The sequence below is a fragment of the Chironomus tepperi genome, unplaced genomic scaffold, assembly GCF_022539635.2.
Source record: "Chironomus tepperi strain 1889 unplaced genomic scaffold, CSIRO-AGI_Ctep_v1 contig_335, whole genome shotgun sequence".
Classification (NCBI taxonomy): Eukaryota; Metazoa; Arthropoda; class Insecta; order Diptera; family Chironomidae; genus Chironomus; species Chironomus tepperi.
This window is the reverse complement of record NW_027226457.1, coordinates 1762811-1784702: the sequence shown is the minus strand read 5'-3', so window position 1 is coordinate 1784702 and position 21892 is coordinate 1762811. Positions and strand designations below refer to the sequence as shown.

Below are 21892 nucleotides of genomic sequence, written 5' to 3'. Positions count from 1 at the left end.
AAAACCTTAAACTTTTTATTCAAATTTTTGATATAATTTTTGTAGAATAAAATTTTTAAAAACTGAAAATAAATCATTTTTAATATAAAATCTTACTTGAACTATTGTAAGACCTTCTTATTCATTAGAGCTCGAAATCGACTCGAACTTTATAAAGAGTCGAGTCGACTTTTATAGCAAAATCCTAGCAGACTTTGAAATTCCCCCAAACCACGTGTTCTATAAACCCAACCGTCAATTCAACATGAATTCAATTTCTCACTGGAAGTACCAAATTACAACAATATTTCCATTCCAATGTCAACAGACTCAGAATCTTAACATCTCACATTGCAACAAAAGTGAACTTTAACTTAAAATATTAAAATTATGAAGGTAGGTCAGCACTTATTTAACAATAATTCACATACTAATTCTTAAATCCAACAGAAATATCTAGCTTTAGTGTTACTGTTCTGCGTCTTCGTACTAACATCACAATCATTTGTTGACAAAACTGTGAAAACTTTTCAAGCGGAGGTGAGAAATTTTTCATGTCTGTGCCTTAAAATCCATTATATAATTGAAGTTTTAAATCTATAGAGAACTTGTGGATATAATGAGATCTGTAAAGAAGAATTTCACAAAATTTTTCGATGTAAATGCCCAGCATATCTCTATTGCCGTTCACAAGGAAGGTACTACAACGCAGTTTGCTCAATTACAGACACAGGATACATTTGGAGTCAGGAACGGGCTTATGAATTGACAAGGTCAAAAAAGTGAAATAAGGTTTAAAGAATGCAATAAAAATCTATGGACTTGATTAATTCCTGAAAGGAAGAATTTTAAATTTCGATGGCATGAATTATTTTTGTTTATATAAAAGATGTTACAGCATCCTTTGCGCATGTCAGTTGGAGATGACGTTTGTGGAAGGAATAGATTTGAAAATGCTGGAGTGAGCTTTCCAGTCAACGGAAAAATGTGAAGTTTAGAGTTTGTAATTTAGTCAAATATAAACTGCCGTTTAATATTCAAATTGTATTTGCAACTAGAACTAGTTGCATTCCCCTTTCTTGGTTGTTAGTCCCCTGAATAGAAATATTCAGTTTGTTATTAAACTACGAAGAATAAACATCATCGTGAAAAGTTAAATTCATTAGAAATTTCTTTAATCTATCCCATAGATCATGCAATTGTTCAAAGCGGAAAGCAAGCAGTTTCTAGCACCCAATACCCATAAACAGAATCCAATAACATCAGCACGCATATTTTTTCTTAACAACAACAAAATTTCCTCTTTATTTAAAGTACAATTTTACTCTGTATCCAAGGAATATATTGCGTCACTCTCGTGTAAATCCCAGGAAATCCAGGACGTGCACACTCATAGCCTTGTTAAAAAGAAGTAAATTAGAATTGCAAATTAAATTGTGATGATTAATCATTGATACATACCATAAGATACAATTCCTATGACATTATAATAATAGTAAGTTCCATCCGTCGATACTTGCTGTACTACAAAACCTAGGGTAGAGTAAAAAAATTGCATTTAAATTTCGTAATAAATACATCATAACAACAATGACATTATTTTGCATACCACCGCCAGAGTCACCCTACATACAATAAAATAAGGAAGGGAAATATCATTGTTAAAGATCAATAATCCGATTCACATAAGTATGAACACTCACCTGACATGAATCCTTAAATAATATTAACAAGACGATCGACATGAAGCATAAAGGAAATCGATGAGTGAGAAATTTTTATTCCATAAGGGTTGAAAAAAGGAAGAAAATATTTAAATTTTTTTGCTAACAACTTCATTAAGATTTCTTACCTTGCCACCTTTATTACATTTAAATTACATGTGAAAAAAGAATAGAATTATTTATGAAAATTTGAATCCATTGACACAAAATATTATTATTGCCTTTTTGTTAATATTTTGGCAACACATGTAATTTATGTAAGTACTTACCTTGTGGGTAACCAGCACAAAGAATATTGTTATCAAATACTTGATTTGGGAAGTAAAGCTTGTAGTTAAATGCACAGTCTGCTAGGGCGACAACTGGTAATTGTACTTCCTGCAATGAGATATTTGGATTAATTCTAAGTAATAGAGTGTTGCGATGAATTGCCAAAAGTGTAAGGTTCGAATCCTAGATATCTATCATACCTGTAATATTGCTGATGCTGGTCCACCAAAGCTAGTCGAACCCCATCCAGCCTAAAATTGACAAAAACACCAACTTTAAATCCAAACTAACCTAAAATACAATCTACTTACAACCCATCCACTAGTCCCTGTATAGTCTCTATATTTCAAATTATCCGTCAGCGGAATACATGCTGGTCTTATGTAATTTGTTATCGGCAATATCCTATCCAATTTGATTACACTTATGTCGTAAGTAATTTTTTGTGGATTATACAGCTCATGGACATAAGGTGTAAGAACATTTGAGTCAATAGAATTGTATCCATCAGGTGGTTGTGTAATGTCATAAGCTCCTAGTCGTGCTGATATAAGTGTCGATATAATACAGTGAGCTGCTGACAGCACATGACGTTGTGTGATTAATGTTCCAGCACATAAAAATTGTATTGTGGATATTTTCGTTGTAGAATTTGTAATGTTGTAGCCTAATGCAGCTAACCATGGATAGCTTCCTGGAACTGCTGATTGTCCTCTGAAAAATTAATGAAATTTTAGAATATCACTTTTAAAATCTTCATTTTCGTACCCAACAATTCGACTTTTCAATGCATAAGTCATTCCGCATTTATTGATATCATTTGTAGGCAATGTATTCAAAATTGGACCAGGTGCTGGGCTTGTTGTACTTGCAGTTGTAGCCGATCCGGAATTTTGATTAGTAACTGGTCCAAAGACCAATGAACCTGATCCACCTGATGAAGGCGGTGGAGGTTGTGGCGTTGGAGATGAAGAGAAGAACGAAGTTGATGAACTTCCATTGAAAGTCGTTCTTTGTGTAGTTACTGGACCGAATACAATAGCTCCAGGTGATGATGATGTTTGTGGCGGATTTGTGTATGGCCCTGCTAGTGATGCAAATACCAAAGCTGGGCAGCATACCTGATGAATAAGATTGTAGAATCAATTATTTTTCAGACGAATAAGTTTTCAAGACGTACTGTTATATTTCCAAAAGCATTCAGGGAATATTTTCTCTTTTTAATACTTTCGAATGTACTGTGCAGTTCCTGCAAATAGAAATAATTGCTTCAATTTTTGGCAATGTAATGACGCGAGTCTTTTGCTTCATAAGATTAAGGACACAGAACATTGCATCATTGCGCAAATTACAAAGAAGACGCAAGCATTTTTGCTTCAAAAGAGCGTTCAGTACCAAAGATGCAAAGCTTTTGCCTCGGTAGTGTATTCAGTAAAAAAGATGCGAAAACTTTTTTAAATTTTTTCAGTAAAAATTGAAGCAATTTTTAAAATTATGAAAATAAATCATAGTTACCATAGGATCCTGTCCGTCTTGTCCACAAATTGATTTTTTCAAGTAATTAAGGACTCCGTCGTCTTGCTTCTGTTGAAGTTGAATAATTAAATTGACTATAAAGTTACACTTCCTAAAATTAATACAATATCCAGCTGCCCCGTCAGGTGAGAGACAATTTTGAGCTAAAATTTATAAAAGTTACACAACATTAGACAAATTATTTACTATAGTCATCAATAAAATCACTTGACAACTATTGCCATTATTCATCAAAACACTTTCCAATTAAATCTAAGTAAAAAAGATCAAATTTATTTAATAATTTCACGATGACATTCAACTTTTTACATTTGTGAACTTATTTTGTGGGATTTCCCCCAGCATTCCTTTTGATATCAACAAATTCAGCGCTGATCTTATATCAATGCATGGACATCCATTCACAGTCTGTCTTTTATTCCTTACAAGTCTCGGATCAATCGAATTATCTCCAAAATTTCCACCACCATTGCCTGGAGGATTACAAATTGTAGGAAAAGGCGGACAGGTATTTGGATTCACTGGAATTGTAGAAGGAACATCTGTGATTGTTGTACGAATTGTGGATGGAATGGATGATGATATGGTTGATGATTCTGAAATGGATGTTGATGAAGTTGTGGATTCTGTTTTTTGGATTGTTGTAGGAACAAATTCAGTTGTAGTCAAAACAGGAGGTACTAAAGTGTTTGTGAGAGAACTTTCGGTGGTTGTTAAGATTGGATCAGTAGGAATGGTCTCTTGTAATGTTGTTGTTAAAATTGGAGGAGGAAGGCTACTAGTACTTATGGAAGATGGAATAGAACTTGAAGTTGTGGTTTTGGAAGTAGAAGTTTCAGTTTGGATTTTTGTGGTCGGTAATTCTTCAGTTGTCGTTATAATTGGAGGATTAATGAACTGGAAAGTGCTTAATTCTGTTGTGGTAAGAACTGGAGTCAAAAGATCTTCAGTAATCACCATTGGAGGTATTTCGGAAGTAGTTGTTAAGACTGGAGGCATTAAATCTTCGGTAATCACAGTTGGAGGGCTTTCGGAAGTAGTTGTTAAGACTGGAGGCATTAAATCTTCAGTAATCACTGTTGGGGGACTTTCGGAAGTAGTTGTTAAGGGATTATTGTCGATTGTTATGTCTGGTACAGAACTGTCTGTTGTGGTTAGAATAGGAGGTTTACGAGTAGTCTGATCTATTTTAACAGTGGTAGTCATTTGGTATTCAGTCGTGGTCAAATTAGGAACAGCAATTGGAAAGATTGCCATAGGTAATGTCGTTAGAACTGGAGGAGGTTTTGTAATTTTTTGGGTAGATATCACAGTGGTAGTCAAGACAATTGGTGGATCTGTGACTTTTTGAGTCGTAAGCTCAATTATTTTGGTACTTTCTGTAACTTGTTCTGTTGTAGTTAAATCAATAACTTCTGTCGTTCTCTCACTAATTATTGCTGTGGTAGTTAAACCATTTTTACTTAATGTTGTCGCAATTGTTGCTGTAAAATGAATAGAATGCAATGAAAATAAAATTTATGGGAGATTTATGAGATGATAAACATGATTCGCTCTTCAATTTCGATGCTTTCAAACCTGTTGTTGTGACTTGTGGATCTAAAATATAATTGATGACAACATATGAGTAAATAATTAAGTATTTAGACTGTGAAATCTAGTTATGTCTGGTGACACCACATGACTTCATAGATTTTATTCATCTGTCTTACTTGTTGTGGTTGTTACTGAAGGTGCAAATGTGAATGGGGTAGTTGAGGCTGTAGAAGCTGTTGGATAGAATGTTCCTCCGGGAAGTGTTATTATTGGAAATGGTGTCTAAAATGTTAAATGATTAGCAGAGTTACTTATGATATTCAATATTTCAGGAAGTTGAGGTCTGATGATGTTTAGGAAATTGATGATGTTGGAAAGGAGCACACAGCGAATAAATGGATGATAATCCGGTCATAGGTAGACATGACTCTTAGACTTGTCAGTTAGAGTCATGCTGACATGAGGTCAGATTTGGCGTGTAGCTTCCAGGAACAGTTAAATTTGAAAATTTCCCACAATTTTCGCACTTTACCACTCAAATAAATTTAATTCCAATATCCGCAAATTTGGACGTCACTCAAAATTATTATTTACTTACCTGTGTATATTCAGTGCAATGGTGTTTCCACCCGGATAATTTTGCAAGCCATGGAAATGATAATAATTTTAAACAAAATTCCTCAAACTTCATGTCCGATAAATGCGTACGTCTCTCACAGACTCTAAATCTGCACTACATTATTGCACTTTCGTGTAGGATTACAGGCATCATTACATGCTCATCAACACATTTTATTTTAACCTTAACACTTTTTTTCTCATCTCTTGTTGACTTAACACAAACACTATTAGGTGCAAAAAGTCCACCAGAGCAGAACAAAATTAATAAAAATGGACAAAAAAAGGTACGTAAAAAATTATATACACAATGTATTAAAATTTCCATGTTTTTTCGATGGGAATATGACTAATGTTCGATCAGTTGAATGGCTGTGACCTTCCACTAAGCAAATTTAGAAAAAAATTGGTTGTAACTGCCGAAAATTGCACAAATATTTCAAAATATTTCATTATTGCATCCGCAATATCATTCACAATTGATTATAGGCTATAACTTTAGTGGGTTAATGTGATCCCGTTCATTAATTTCGAATGTTTAAATTCCGTAATTGTGTAATTGTGAGAATTAACACATTATTAAATTTATTTAAATATTTAAAATATTCAGCTTAATGCTCAATCACTCACTTAACACATATTCATAATTGATTAATATTTGCAATAGAAGAATTAGATCCAAAGCTCTCATATCAATGCACGCGAGCAAACTAAATTAATTGTTAAATTTTTTGTATGAAATTTTTGTGATGTTGAAATTTACGACTATAGAATTGGACTGATTTTGATCGTTCTTTGTGGACATTTCGTAATCAAATTTTGTCGATCGTTTCTGATAAGCAATAAAAAATGAGACATTTTGTGGACTGAAAAAAACATAATTTCATTGAAATGAAGAACATGTGTTTGGAGGGTTTTTCATGATACTGTAATTTTTGGCTAATAAATTGTTGTTGACATTAAACTTGACGATCATTTCTTCTAGGTCTGTTGAGGTGGAAAGGTTTGATTTTTTAGCCATGCAGCTCGGATTGTGGCCTTACGAATTGTGGATTGCTTCATTGAATTGATATATTCTGGAAATAATGCAACATTGCAGAGTTGGGGATCAAAGGGTTAAGCGAGATTTAGGAGAGAATCCAGGAGGGATGGAGGTGGATTATACTCCATGCAATCACATGTTTGGATCAATTTCTGCATTTGATATTCTGTCTGTCACTCTAATCTAAGCTCCGCCACCTTATTTTAATAATAACGAAATCTCAAATTGAGATGGGGTATGGGGATGGGGGTAGAGGGATTGAGGTAGGGTATGCTGGCATTACTTTGGTATCTAAAATCGTTCTCTCTGTTTGTTGCATTAAGGATACATAAAGCAAATTTTTAGATGAATAATAAGGGAACTAATCAGTAACTTAGTAAAGAAAAACTAAATTTCAAGGTTCGAATCCTTAACAATTTCTAACTAATTTTGAAACTTTGTACATCAAAATTTTTTTTTAACTTTTTAAAAAATAAATTTTCTGAAAATCTCAAAAAGTTAAAAATTTTTAAGTAAAAAATCATTTTTTTTTTCTACAAAAATAAAATCCTTTAAGATTTTTTTTATTATTTGTTTTTTGTAAACGAAAAATTTAAATTAATTAAATTAGTCATTAATTTAATTATTAAGAACGACATAATTTCCATTTTTAATTTCTAACATTGACATCATATCAGTAAAAAATAGAATAATTTTTTTTTTTGTTTTTAATAAAATTAGAATTTTGTAAGCATTTCTCGTCTCCATCATTTTTAAATATGTTTTTAATATAATTTATCAAAAAATTTAGTCAATAATCAAATACAATATTTTTTCATTTTTTTTTGTGTGTATTTTTTTGTCACATGATTAGGCACATTAATCTAATTCATAATGCGCTTAATTGAAAGCTATCGTTTTTCATTTTTTTCTTTTGTTTAGTTTTGTAGAACATTAATTTTTTTAATGATTTATTTTTTTTTATCATTATCTTTGAATAATTCTAGTTAATATTATTAATAATTTTTTTTTTTTATTTTTATGACATTTTGGCAACATTAAGTTGGACAATCAAAAAAACTGTTTTTATTCTGGATTTTCGTTGTTAAGTAGTTTTAATTGTTGACTTTTTTTTGACAAGTTTTGGAGCGCATTTTTTTGGGAAATCGATGGAATTACAATTGGTGTTGTGAATGGTTTGGTTGGATTGGTGTTTATAGTCGTTGTATAAATACTTTTTGATATGCATATTTTGTGAATACATGCACTGTGAAGTTGAATTTAGTCAAATTTGATTATTTTCAAAAAAATATTTAAAACTTCAATTTAAATTTCAAAAATTTTAAAATTTAAGTTTCAAAATTTAACAATTTCAATTTCAAAATTGAACAATTTAAATTTCAAAAAATTTCAAAATTCAAATTTTTTAAATTTTGGAACTCAATTTAAAGTCAAATTTTCAAAATTTGAAAGTTTTTAAAAAAATTGAAAATTTGATCAAATTTTTTAAAAAGTTTAAAAATCAATAAGAACTAAAATCGTTAATATCGGGATGTATTTGTAGTAATAACATGAAAACTAGCTTAATACTCATAACTATAGTCATTATTGATTTGTTCAATTTATGAATTCCATCCATTTCCCGCTCAAAAATGCACTTCCTTGATTAGACAAATTTCAATTCATTTTTTTAATAATATTTTTAAATGTTTTTAATTATTTATGTATGACATGTCCTCTTCTTTTTATGAAGCACCAATTTTTTTTTTATATGATTACATCATTTCTAGTCGAAATCACGATTACGAACAAAACGAATATGGGAAAACATAAATTTTAAAACATGACTCATAAAATTTAATGCTTTTTGATTAATTTAATGGATGTATATAATGCGCAAAATGTATACTGGAAGATCATAAGCAAATCAAATTTGTTAATTTATAATTTTTTTTAAAAAAACAACATCAAAAAATAATTTTTCATTTTCATTTGTACGAGGCACATTTTGAATATAATTTAAAAAAGTAACAACACATTTTTGCAGACACATTGATAGAAGTAAATAAGAGAAGTTGTAAGCAAAACGAATTGACATTTAGCACATTAAATGCTGAACAAATAAGAAAAAAGTATAATTTGACATTTTAAAAATTATAAAACGCAACATCGTTTCTTCTTATCTCCTTTGCTGTTATCTTTGTAGTTTAGTGGACGTTCCGACTCTTGGAATCTTCGCACGATTCGAACCAGTTCTGTAAATGCTTGATCGACATTGATTCGTACTGTGGATTGAGATTTGGAATTTGTTGTAAAATTTTATTGGTTTTGACTAATTTATTGATATTTACCTTTGGCACTGCATTCTAGATATGGAATTTTTAGTTGGCGACTTAGTTCTTGTGCTTTATCTATCGATACCTGATATTTAAAGTAAATGTCAATATGTTAAAATCTTTATAATTTATTAAGGAGTTTATTTATAAATGATGTCATTTGAAAACTGGAATTCACTTTTGCATCATTATTCGTATGCTGTATGAATGCACAGAAAGTTTAGTAAGAAGAAATTCCTTACGGATTTGATAAATGAGATGTTTATTCTACGAAATTCTAAATCAGACTAAAATGTTTGCATGAAGGGGTCAGCAACTATGAAATGGGAAAATCAACTAATTTTAGTTCCAAATATACTTTGAATATCAAATGTCAGTTGACAAGTTCCCAACTTTTTGAGACTTTAAAAAAAATTCCCAATTTTCATAGACATCACTAAAAGATCAACTCCTTATTAACATATTCACAACACATACCACACGTTGAGCCTCCAAGTCAGATTTATTTCCGACCATCAACATTGGAAATTCATCTCGATCTTTTACACGCAATATTTGCCGATGAAATTTGTAGATTTCTTCAAAACTGGCGTAATCTGTCACACTGAATACAAGAAGAAATCCTGAAAAATAAGATTAATTTAAAAGAATTATGTCATCGTATTTTTATAAGACACTTGTTCGCTTTTGTCTACTTCTTTTTGTTGACTTTATTTTCTATTATTTTCTTTTTATATATTTTATGTCACTAAATCCTTTCGAAATGCTGACGAGAATGCATTTCGAAATAAATATTTTAGTAATTTTACTAGAGATATTATAGAAACCGCTAAAAGTTTGTAATTTACGATATTCTAGATGATAGCAATACTACTTGTTAATAACACAGTCGGCATTTATTGGATGTTTGTCTAACACACTTCATTTTCACCTACGTTAAATTGCTTTTTCGAGATTTTATCTTAATTTTGAATTTGGAGAGAGAAAATGATTGTCATTTGGATGGATTTGTTTGACAGATTTTGAAATCTAACGGAATTGGAATTTTTAAATTTTTCCTTCTTTTTTTTTTGTTTGTAAACAAATCAAATTTGCAAATTTCAAAAATCATGAACAAATCATCAAAAATACAATGATTTTTATTATGAATGGATTAAACAGATAGGAATTTGCTTTTTCTTCATTGATAAGATAAGAAAATGTAAGTTAATCACTGATTTAATGCACTATTTAACATTTTTTCAATTTACACTAGAATTGAGTTCATTCAGTAAAAAAATTGTTGAAAATTTGAATATTTATGAGCCGTTGCAAATTTCAACTTAAAATTTCACTTAATTTTCCAATCATAATTCTAGGAACACACTCTGTAGTAACACGAGAACAAATGAATCACATTGTATTCATTACTCACCTTCACCAGACCGCATATATTGCTCACGCATTGCACTAAATTCTTCTTGACCGGCTGTATCTAAGATATCTAATTTTGCTGGTACATCATCAATCACGAGTCGTTTCGTATAGCTGTCCTCTAATAAATTAGAAATAAATATTTTCATTAGTCAAGAACCACAAAAATTCCTTCAAATTCCACTTAAGCATAGAATCCACTTATAATATAATATTATAAAATATATTCACATACCTATTGTTGGATCATAGTCGCTGCAAAAGTAACTCTAAAATTAGAAATAATAATTTTTTTGTTTAAAATTAGATATAAAATATTGTATCATGTTCATTCGATGATTTAATAATGATTTTTTTTCTTCTTTATAAGATCGTCTGCTCATTTCTTCATCTTCATTTTTATTATTATTATTTTCATTTTTCACATATACATTTCGATATGAAAAAAACGAGAAGTCTTAATCTTCACAGTTGTATGCACTTACAGTGATTAATTTTTATAAAATGGGAAAATTCAATGAGTGAGTAATTACTTTATCGTTAATGAGAGCAATTAGCACACTCCAAATGCCGAAATAATTTGCAAAAACTGAGCATAAGGTGTGTTTATAATCATATAAAATAAAAACTACCTGTATAAATTGAATCGTTATACAACTTTTTCCGACCCCACCAGACCCAACTACAACTAATTTGAATGTTTGCACGTTCCCTTGGTTATTCTTCGACATTTTTGGAGGATTTGAGGTGCGATAAATTAAAATAATTTAAAATACTATACAAAAAAGTGAACTTTTCGATTTGAGAGAAATATTTTTTGTATGTAAGAGATTAATACTTCAAGTGTATATACTAGATTCTTATTGGTTTGAATTTCTTATTGCTCGTTATGTCTACTATGTGTATTGAGTCTTATTGGAACTCTATTTGAGTTTTTTAAAGAGTTCAATGACTTTTTACAGCGAAAACTCTCAAAATTCCGTTAAATTTTCAAATCACATTCAATTTTGACCGTTAAAAAGCTGCTAAAATTTGAAAATTATGCAAAATTTTAAAATTTATTGTAACGGTCGTTATTCAGACATTTCACTGTAAAAACATCTGGAAATCATGTTTGTGTTAGTGATTTGTTTACATACACAACAACATAAACACAACATAAATCGTCAATTGATCAAACAAGCTGAAAATATCTTTAGTATTCCTAATAATTTTATTGAATTTCAATTCCAACAGTGAAATCAATGTGAAAAGTACGAAAATGAATAAAATATTTAAGCATATCGTGTGTAGAAATGGAATTTATGCTAATAAGATTCAAAGATTTATTGTGCCGGATGAATATATTCAATGGAATGTCGATTTTGATTACAAGCCACCGTTCTATGAGTCACCAGGAATAAAAGGAAAACCTTGGGCTGATTTGTCAATCGATGATCCAAATTTTAAGCCACAATTTAATGCTGTTGATGGAAATGTCAACAGAAAGAGTCACATTGGGGATTATCAAGTTGTTAATAATTTGCCATTGAATCCTTTCGGACGAACTGGAATTACTGGAAGAGGAATCTTAGGACGTTATGGACCAAACCACGCTGCAGATCCAATTGTATCAACCTGGAAACGTGACGAAAATAATGAAATTGTTAAACATGAAGACGGAAATCCAATTTTAAGAGTGTTATGCATACAACGAGGTGATACAAAGGAAATAGCATTGCCAGGTGGTATGGTTGATCCTGGTGAACAAGTGTCAGTGACTTTAAAACGTGAATTCATCGAAGAAGCACTGAATGGAAAGATCCAAGAATCTGAACTTGATGATTTCTTCAATAAAGGCGATGAAGTCTATAAAGGATATGTCGATGATCCAAGAAATACTGATAATGCTTGGATGGAAACTGTGGCTGTGAATTTCCATGATGAAGATGGAACATTTTTAAATAAATTAAAATTTGAAGCAGGTGATGATGCAATTGGAATTCATTGGATTGATGTATCAAGAGATGTTAAATTGTATGCAAGTCATGCAAAGTTAATAGAAGCAACAGCAGCAATAAGAAATGCTCATTTTTAAATTGTTAATTAATTTATTTTAAAAATTGTAATAAAATTTAGTTGCACAAGAAAGTTTGAGTAACGGACAAAAATTCAAATTTTCAAATCTTATTTATTGAAGCAAAACAATTTTTCGCATCACTTCAATTATAAACGGTCAAAATATTTTTAAATTTATAAAGAAGCAAGTCATTCGGCAAAAAATAAACTTGAATTCAATAAAATTCAATAAATTCTTTAATTTAGCCGTGATTAATTAAGTTAAATCCCATCAAGATGTCGATTATGGGCTATAATGGTGGTTGCGTTGTCGCAATGAAGGGAAAGGAGTGTGTAGCAATTGCAACAGATCATCGTTTTGGTTTACAAGTAAGAAATATCATTTTTTTGCAAACTCATTGAATTCATAAATTTAATAATGTTTACTTATTTTAGGCACAAACAATCGCAACTGATTTCGAAAAAGTATTTCCAATTAATAAGCAAATGTATTTGGGATTAGCTGGTCTTCAGACAGATATTATCACTGTTTATAAGAGATTGATGTTCCGAAAGAATTTATATGAAATTAGAGAGAATCGTGTTATGCAGCCTGAACGATTTGCTGCTATGTTATCCAGTTTCCTTTATGAACATCGTTTTGGACCTTATTTCATTGAACCAGTCATTGCTGGATTAGATCCAAAAACATTCAAACCATTCATCTGTAATATGGATCTTATTGGATGTCCAAATATGCCGGATGACTTTGTTGTTGGTGGAACTTGTGAGGAACAATTGTTTGGTATGTGCGAAACATTATGGCGTGAAGATATGGAACCAGATGATCTCTTCGAGACAATCTCACAAGCTTTGTTGAATGCATTCGATCGTGATGCTGGAAGCGGTTGGGGTGCTACTGTTTATATCATAGAGAAGGATAAGACAACTGTGAGAAAACTGAAAACAAGAATGGATTAAACATTCTGGCAGATTCGGTGATTTTGCATCTACTTTATAATTTCTTATAATATGTTTAAATTCATAATAAAAGCTGGAAATAAAAAATTTCTAATTCAACTCATTTGATACAGTTTAATTCATGTTTTCTGGATGTCCTCCAACTGAAACTTTTGAAATTTACTCAAAAACCATGGAAAATAACTTGAAAATGTCTCAAAGCCTTATAAATTATTATTTATCAAACCTTATAAATTTTCAGTATTCCAGAACCGTACAACATATTTCAACCAAAACCATACAAATTCATTAAAAAATCACATTAAAACCGTACAAATTCAATTTCAAATTCTAAATGACAGTTAATTATAGTCCACAAATCCAGACAGCACTTGATCAAGTTTGATGCACAAATTGACATGCCGACAGCTAGCATCACTTACATATTACTGCTACAAAAGCGCTTTCTAAAAGGTTATCGATTTTTGTTTACATGCATTAGTCTTTCTTCTTCAATTGAGGCAAAATATTTGACAATATCAAAATTAATTTGATTTTTCATCATGTCATTATTTTGCCGGATTGGTAGGACATACCAAAGGAATGTAGCTAAGTATCCGTACACTTTTCAAGGAGTACAATCCTCAATTTTAATGGCAACTGGCGATTACATTGCTCAAAAGTTTGTTGAGAATAAAAAGGAACTGGATTATAAACGGTAATTACTTAATACTTATCAATTATCTTATCATTAATACTTGTTTTCTTTTAGGTCCGCAAATTTCCTCTTAATCGGCTTTTGTGGTGGTTTAGGATTGCGAAAATGGTACGGAGCTCTCAATAGCACATTTCAAGGTTCCAATAAGACTGTATGTACTATAAAGAAGGTTGCTGGTAAGTAAAATCAATAAAATATTGATTAAGGCACAGTAATTAAGTTGTCAACGTCGACTTTCTGTCCTTACTGTTCTCTAATTAACTTAATTTTTCACTTCCAGTTGATCAGCTGGTTTTTGCTCCTGTTTTCATTGGAACTTTGATCTCATCGATTGGCTTACTTCAAGGCAAGAAACCCATCGAAATTAAGACTAAACTGGAAGCCGAATTTGCTGATATTTTAAAAGCGAATTACAAGCTTTGGCCAGCAGTGCAATTAATGAATTTCGCTTTTGTTCCTTTAAATTATCAAGTAGTTGTAGTTCAGATCGTTGCCGTTCTTTGGAATACTTACGTTAGCTTTAAAACAAACAACTCATCCACGACAAACATTGACATTGAATTTAATGATAGTGCTGGAATGTAAAATAATTTATAAAGGTGGTCAATTATGACATGTCAATTATGAAGGCGCATCTTCCTGAATATTGTTGAGACAATAAAAAAACAGTGAAAATTTAACGGTCAAATGAAATTTGAAAAGTAACAGTTGAAATATTTTTGAAAAAATAACTGTCAAAATTTATTTAAAAGTTTAACGGTCAAAATTTCTTTGAAAATTTCAAATTTTTGAAATCTGTTAAAATTTCACTTTGAGGAAAATGCGCCTGAAAGTAGAATGATTGTGATAGACACAAACAAAATCAACTAAATTGGTTAAATTAACTAAAAAGAGAAAATAAATTCAAATTTAATAAGATATTAATTTATATCTTTTTTGTATCTTTATTAATTCATTTCCACGTGTTGTTTTTTTTTGTTGTTATCCAAAATAATATTTTTTTTTCTCATATTTACAGCTACATTCATTCCTTTAAAATTGACACTCATAAATATTTTTAATCATTTTTTTTTAAATATTAACACCACTTTTCTCTCTTATTTATTTTCTTTTTTCTTTTTTGATCGAGATTACTGGTGTATTTTAGTTATTAGAAATACATAGTGCAATTTATTGAATAAGTTAAGGACATTAGGGGATGATGAGAGATGAGCAAAAATTAAATAACATATATACTTTTTCACTTTAATTCTACTTATACATCTAGTTGTGTTTTTTTTACTCTTTTTCATCTTCTTTCTCGTGTGTGTGTATGTGTGAATGTGTTTTCTATGTAAAAAAGTCGTAAATAAGAATTAAAATTTCACTAACTGCCATATACGTACATCATCTGACAAATTACTGTATCTTTTTCTACGGTTCGTTGCACATTCTCGTGTATATTTTGACAAAAAAAAATATAAAAATTATGCGAAAGAAGTAAACTTTGAGGTCTATCTTTAATCCATTAACTGTGTAATGTTATTTTTTGGGCATTTTTATCCTTTCCAGCTTGGGGTCGTTTACTTATCGGGCTTGAAAAAATGGAAACTTTTTCAACAAAAACTTTGAAATTTTAATTTTTACCCAAGCTAAGCAAACATCATTCATGAATCTGAATTCTTGGATGTACTACATCCATTTCTACTTTAAGTCTTTAGTATTACAAGTGTATGCATGACAATTGAGACATGAAAGTCAAGAATCATGATTCTTCAAATCAATGTTGCTAACAAACACACGTGCGGTAAATTATGCAATAATGATCGATTTTCATTCTCAGTCAATGTAATTTAGAGCACATTTGCTTTCTGGTATGCCATGCAATATTTTTGCTTTGTAGAAAGTGATCCGTTGCATGAAGAAAATTGGCTACCATTGAATTAAAGTGCCACATGTTCGAAAACTTACTGCTTTCAAGATTCAAGAGCAAAAATTCTCTTCAACATAGCCTGAATGGGACTCGAACCCATATTCTACGATTTCCAGTCGCATGCTCCTAGTACTGACCTACAGGTTAATTGTATTCTAATCCCATTCAAGATTCTCCCTCCAGCACAACTTAGTTGATAAAGCGACGCTACGCCATCGTTTAATCGGTACTGCTTGGGATCTAGACCTGTGGTTCACACTCTAAAATCTATAGATTATATTAGATGGAACCATACTCCGAAACGGAGTCTTCGGGAAATCCTCCATGAAATAGGAGTACAAAATAGCTCAGCTTCCCTCAATTTGTTTCTAGCTACCAATTTATCACATAATCCTTCACTATATAGCTATTCAAACCCCCAAAAAAGCTTAAATTGTTTGTTCTTTTTCACCTACAATAATATAGTTCCTATTTAAGTAATATTCAGGGTAATATCATTTAATTTTATAAAGAAATTACTTTAAAACAAGCTTTGATTTATTATTTTTTTGCAGGTACTGAACACAAAGTGGATGAAAGTAAAAAGTTATTATTATTGTATTAAAGATTAATGAGTTGTGTCAAAGCTTTGATGTCGCATCATAAAGCTATATTAAGTAACATTTAGGTAGCTAGCGTAAAATGGGTCGATTTCTTGACTAGTCTATATTTATAAAGGATGATGGTCTAGTTTACAGTTAAATGATTGATATCAACACCCGTAAAAGACAGTCAAAGTTTACTTCCTTCCGACACTTTTAATAATAAATGATAGACAGTTGTGTAAAATTAAGGAAAAGTTTTATGAATTTTCATGAATTTGAGTATTTTTAATGTTTTTTGTAACTCGCCACAGTGTTAGCCTCTTTTTATTGTCGTACGCGTGTAATTTTGTTATTTCAGAAATCATACTCAATGCACGATCATCATTATTGCCAAGGGCATTAAAAATTGGATATAATTTAATTATCTTGCTGCTTGATACTATTGGATATATACGTTATAAATTGAATAGGATTTATTCTAATTGTTTTACAAGATCCAGTTTGCCCTCAATCCTCAAATCATCATCATCATCATCATCATATAAGCAATAATGCAATCAAAACATAACATCCCTGTATATTAAAATTACGTGACTTAGTGCTCATCATTCATTACAACAGTACGTAATAAAATTTAAATAAATATATTTTAACTAAATGCATGTTATATTTCGGTGTTAGCTAATCACACGAATCCATATTGTTCATAAAAATCTATTGTAGGTAATTAAAATACGGTCTAATAAAGCTTGTTTGTGCATACAATTTTAAATAACTAGAAACTAACGTAATCATAAAATAATAATAATAATTTGATTGATTAAGCGACTAGCGTCAATAAATCAATTTCAGAAAGAAGTCAACGAAAGTTTACAACTTTTTTTTGATGACTTTTGCATCATTTTTTTTTCATTCCTTGCTTTCAACAGCTTTCAATGTCAAATTCATTAACATCTTAATTAGATCCGAAAGCAAATTATAGGACTACATTATCTCATTTTTTAAACTAATTAATTGGACAATCAATTAATACTCAAAAATATAGGAAATCATTTTTTTTTTTGCTTAAGCTCAACATGAATGTCAGGGATGGAAGATGGTTTAGGGGTTGTTTATCGTTGCTTTATAGATTTACAAATATTACGATGAGTTGCTTAATTACTGCTAAAATTTTAGATTTTGATAACAATGATAACTTTGTTAACATTCCGACTTACTCGACGTTTGAAGAAGACATAAACTAATGGAGAGTTGTTAAGACTTTTGTGCTCAATGTAGTTTAATAATTAAAGCTACTTCCTCACGAATTTATAAATAAATGAGATGTTTATTTATCCGAGTTCAAAAACAGACTGAACTTTTGCATCAAAAAGGGGTTTTCAACTAAGAACAATAAATATCATTCAAATCTCAAATGAACGTTATAACAACAATAAACTTAGAATAGCAGTGAAAGTATGAATAAAACGCGAACTTTGCCCACAACTTAGTCCGATTGGGAATCAAACTCACGTTCTAGGATTTTCGGTCTCATGCTTCTATCACTGATATCCCAGTTGTTAGGGAGCACAGTACAAAGCACACTTAAACTTCCTTTCTCTATATTCAGTGCTCATTGTACAGCTCTTATCGTTGTATCGAACCAAAGCACAATTCGAACGCATTAAATATCATAAAACAGAAATAATATTGACTGTATCATTCCTACGTTCTATTTTTTATCTAGTTCAAACGTTCCACTGTTAATTAATTGAGATTTTGTTAATTTTGTAAACTTTTTTTTACTTTTCAAAGCAATCTGAGATTTTTTGAGATTTTCTTCATACTGTTACTATTTGACTATTTTTGTTGATGACTTTTCACTAATTTGAGACAGGTGTCTACACGAAAAACTCAAAATACGACAAGTTTCGCAATTTTTTTCAATTCTTTAAGCTAAAACCGAACGAGTATATCCCAGATTTAAAATAAATCACGCGTATTCTCAAAAAAACTTAAATCCGTCGTTCAAAAAAATTTAATCACATGATTAACAGAACCTACGTCATCCTCATATTCTGTTGAATAGTATATCAATAAAAACGTAAGTAGTGCATTGACACCACTTGTTAAACACGTGCACAGCAATGTTTCATAGAAACTCATACGTTATTTACAGCTACCCAAACCATCTTCAAGCCCTGAGCAACATGTTCTGTTACAAAAAAAAGAAGGAAAAATGGACAATTTCTCTCTTATCTTACATCACACATTTTTTTTTTCGTTCTAATGAATTAATACTTAGTACTTTTCATTAAAAATTGGTGACCTTATTTTTTTGATTGATGGATTCATATCATGAACATTACAAAAACTACTTTGGCGGAGGCTGTATATAATTTCTATACTTTCTTGCAAATATATAGGTAGATTGTTTCCATCTAAAAAGTGTTTTTTTTTTTCACTTCATTTCTGTCTCCCTTTTCGTGACTATAAGAGCTTACTGTTTAATCATAACTACGCTATTTTGTGTGTTAATAATTCTTTTTTTTCTTCTTATGAGTTAGCTACGTTTTTGTTTTTGTTCCACATTTTCACATTATTTGTTGTTGCTGCTGCTATTTGTTGTTTGATTAGGACAATTGGATGATGACGATGAGTCTGAAAACAAATGTTATTGCACTGATAAGAGCTCGTACTTTATCAATAATCGTGTCGTACACACGTCATTATAGTTTCTTTTTTTTTTTGATAACTATTGACATAGGCATGGGGTTTTAGTGATATCACTTCCTTTTATATAATAATTTACGCATGACACTAAACCCCTGAAAAAAGTGTATTATTTACTCACCACTGGTTGTAAGGGCACTAAGTTTCAAAGGTAAATCAGCTGTTGATGTTTCACAATGACTATCGAGTATATCAGGTAGAGCATTTCGCCTTCCTATTCGGCCCGTGTTAAGGAACTCATCTTGAATTTTCTCAGGATCGACTTCGACCACATCGACTGGTGGCTGTGATTGTTGACTCTGTTGATTCGCTTTTTCCGTGTCCATAATCCTGATAACTAAGTCGTCATGATGATATGATGACAGAAGAAAGAAAGAAGGAAAGAGAATAAATTTTTTATTGTCTTCGTCGTGATGGTCAATCAATTAATCCATTAAATACCATAAATGAGTTATATTTATTAAATTGGTACAATTAATTCCTACTTATTATCATTTAGTATTTTAACGCTTTCATTGTTATGTCAGTTGGATTTTTATTATTAATTAGTTAAAACTACTTATTGCTCATCAACTTTAATTGCATTCGACTTCCTTTAAAATGCATTTTATTGGTAATATGACAATTCTTCATTTGATCTCGTCAAAATCACATGAAATATGATATTAAATCGCACAAATCATTTGTAAAATATTGAATACACTGTTGGCATCGATATAAATTGATCTTTTAATGCCGAGTACTTCAATTAGAGTAATTAAAATGAAATTAAGCCATATTGATAACAAATCTATTAATAAACTGTTCAGTAATTCAAAACTTCATTTCATTCCAGTTTAAATCAAAGTATGCTTTAAATTCAGAAAACTCGCTTTAAATTCAATAGAAATTGTATATATTGCTCACGTGGATTTTCACATCTAAATGGATGAAATCATTGACCGGATTATGTTAACAAAACCACATCTGGATCGAATAGTTTACACAATAACGCTTGTTAACAGAATTCTAATTAAATAGGTGGTATGAATTAAATTAGCAATAATAAAATGATTTGAAAGAATTTGGGGAATTTTTTGAGGAGCACAAACCGGTCGAGTGCATGATCAGAATTTAAAAAATTCTATAAATATCACTAAATAAACCATTGCAAGTCGATGCATTATTCATCACGAATAAATTGCTCCTATTTTCGTTAAATGTTAAAAGCATCACACATGTCACAAATTATTCCGAATAGAATTAAAGTTGAGAGCTTCGTTAATCGCAAAATTCAATTCTGTACATCATACAAAGTGCTTCAAAATATTCACAATATTATTATTATTTTATTATTATTTCCTTAAAAAATGAGTCAGTGGGATTCAAGCCAAAAAAATATTTTTAATTAATTTATCAAAGCTTGCTGTGAGTCCTTTAAAAAAATTGTTTATACCTTGAGATTTCTTAATCTTTTTCTGTAAGGGACCTTTCTTAACGATTGAGCCATTCTTAAATTTAATTTTCATGCTTCAAATGACAAAGTCGTGGAAAATTTAATGCACGAAAATTTATAATTTTTTTTTTTTATTTTTCTTTTTTTAACAAAAAAATTCTTAATAATATATCAAGAAAGTGGTAATAGAGAGACTGAAATGAAAAGTAAAAATTCAATTAAATGAAGAAGAAAAAAAAAGTTCGGGTACATCAGGTTATCAGAATGTCGTCAGATGTAAATCAAATCAAAATAAATGTATCGCAATTCTTTTTTTTATATTTTTTTGGAAAATATAAAGAAAACTTTATTTTCTGAGTGGAACTTAAATTGATGTTTTGTGTTCAACTTACCATTAAAACTTTTCTCCGTACTTGAAAGCCTCTTGTGCGTATTTAATGACTATTGTGGGAAATTCAAGATAGAGATAGAGAAAAAAAATGTTGTAAATGAGTATGTCATGGAAATTCCCTAAAATGTTGAATGAAAATCTTATAAATGACTTTTTAAGGACAATGTGTGACTGTCAAGGACATCAGAAGGATCACTCAATTGCACTGTCGTCACAAAACAATTGTATGAAAATTTATTTTATAAATATTCAAATGATTTTCACTTCACGAGCTCGATTTTTTTTTTTCATCAAGATTTTGATCATTTTCGGAACTTGCTCTTACATTTATTCTATTAATCGTACTTTATCGTGCATTTTATTTCTCCACTGTGCGATTATTAATTACAACTAAAATGATGTTTTATGTTTTTTTAACAATTTTTTACTTTTTCCTACACTTTTTTCTTTGCTTTTTCCAATAACACTTAAAAAATTATAGTTGCTTTCTCCACCAGTTATGATGGTTGCATCTTCATATCATCCACAACACAAAAATACCCTTCATACGTTTCATATAAGATTACTCAATTTTTTGTCAAATTTATTGATTTCTAAACAGATTCTTAATGATTTCACTTAATCGGCACATAAAATTAGTCAATTCCAATTACTTCTATAATTTAGTCACTTAATTCATTCCATAAATCAAAACAAAATAAGATCCGAAA

General features: G+C 30.3%; 7 protein-coding genes across 7 annotated transcripts; 3 read left to right on the top strand and 4 right to left on the bottom strand.

The window, feature by feature from the left end:
- Nucleotides 1-1253: 1253 nt before the first annotated feature.
- Nucleotides 1254-6427, bottom strand: LOC139093313 (venom protease). The gene is made up of 11 exons (XM_070643993.1): nt 6294-6427; nt 3489-3652; nt 2742-3094; nt 2285-2687; nt 2174-2224; nt 1973-2081; nt 1832-1839; nt 1683-1694; nt 1589-1604; nt 1441-1512; nt 1254-1376 (listed from the first exon to the last, which is right to left on the bottom strand). The coding sequence occupies exons 1-11, from the start codon at nt 6352-6354 to the stop codon at nt 1288-1290; spliced, it is 1338 nt and encodes a 445-aa protein (XP_070500094.1). The 5' UTR covers nt 6355-6427; the 3' UTR covers nt 1254-1287.
- On the bottom strand, nt 3756-5767 carry LOC139093385 (uncharacterized). Its single transcript, XM_070644090.1, has 4 exons — nt 5644-5767; nt 5222-5327; nt 5088-5108; nt 3756-4993 (listed from the first exon to the last, which is right to left on the bottom strand). The coding sequence occupies exons 1-4, from the start codon at nt 5734-5736 to the stop codon at nt 3807-3809; spliced, it is 1407 nt and encodes a 468-aa protein (XP_070500191.1). The 5' UTR covers nt 5737-5767; the 3' UTR covers nt 3756-3806.
- Nucleotides 6428-8004: 1577 nt separating the features above from the next.
- Ras64B (ras-like protein 2) lies at nt 8005-11253 on the bottom strand. The gene is made up of 6 exons (XM_070643862.1): nt 11066-11253; nt 10669-10702; nt 10435-10554; nt 9498-9643; nt 9036-9105; nt 8005-8969 (listed from the first exon to the last, which is right to left on the bottom strand). The coding sequence occupies exons 1-6, from the start codon at nt 11162-11164 to the stop codon at nt 8839-8841; spliced, it is 600 nt and encodes a 199-aa protein (XP_070499963.1). The 5' UTR covers nt 11165-11253; the 3' UTR covers nt 8005-8838.
- A 314-nt stretch (nt 11254-11567) lies between these two features.
- Nucleotides 11568-12563, top strand: LOC139093214 (ADP-ribose pyrophosphatase, mitochondrial). Its single transcript, XM_070643860.1, has one exon. The coding sequence runs from the start codon at nt 11695-11697 to the stop codon at nt 12508-12510; it is 816 nt and encodes a 271-aa protein (XP_070499961.1). The 5' UTR covers nt 11568-11694; the 3' UTR covers nt 12511-12563.
- Nucleotides 12564-12654: 91 nt separating this feature from the next.
- On the top strand, nt 12655-13554 carry Prosbeta3 (proteasome subunit beta type-3). The gene is made up of 2 exons (XM_070643861.1): nt 12655-12860; nt 12927-13554. Exons 1-2 carry the CDS (start codon nt 12768-12770, stop codon nt 13449-13451), a joined length of 618 nt encoding a protein of 205 aa, XP_070499962.1. The 5' UTR covers nt 12655-12767; the 3' UTR covers nt 13452-13554.
- Nucleotides 13555-13896: 342 nt separating this feature from the next.
- On the top strand, nt 13897-15076 carry Mpv17 (Mitochondrial inner membrane protein MPV17). Its single transcript, XM_070643947.1, has 3 exons — nt 13897-14148; nt 14203-14324; nt 14429-15076. The coding sequence occupies exons 1-3, from the start codon at nt 13994-13996 to the stop codon at nt 14731-14733; spliced, it is 582 nt and encodes a 193-aa protein (XP_070500048.1). The 5' UTR covers nt 13897-13993; the 3' UTR covers nt 14734-15076.
- Nucleotides 15077-16144: 1068 nt separating this feature from the next.
- LOC139093270 (uncharacterized) lies at nt 16145-21801 on the bottom strand. The gene is made up of 5 exons (XM_070643949.1): nt 21508-21801; nt 21184-21232; nt 20792-20985; nt 19478-19693; nt 16145-19284 (listed from the first exon to the last, which is right to left on the bottom strand). The coding sequence occupies exons 3-5, from the start codon at nt 20862-20864 to the stop codon at nt 19223-19225; spliced, it is 351 nt and encodes a 116-aa protein (XP_070500050.1). The 5' UTR covers nt 20865-20985; nt 21184-21232; nt 21508-21801; the 3' UTR covers nt 16145-19222.
- Between the last annotated feature and the right edge of the window lie 91 nt (nt 21802-21892).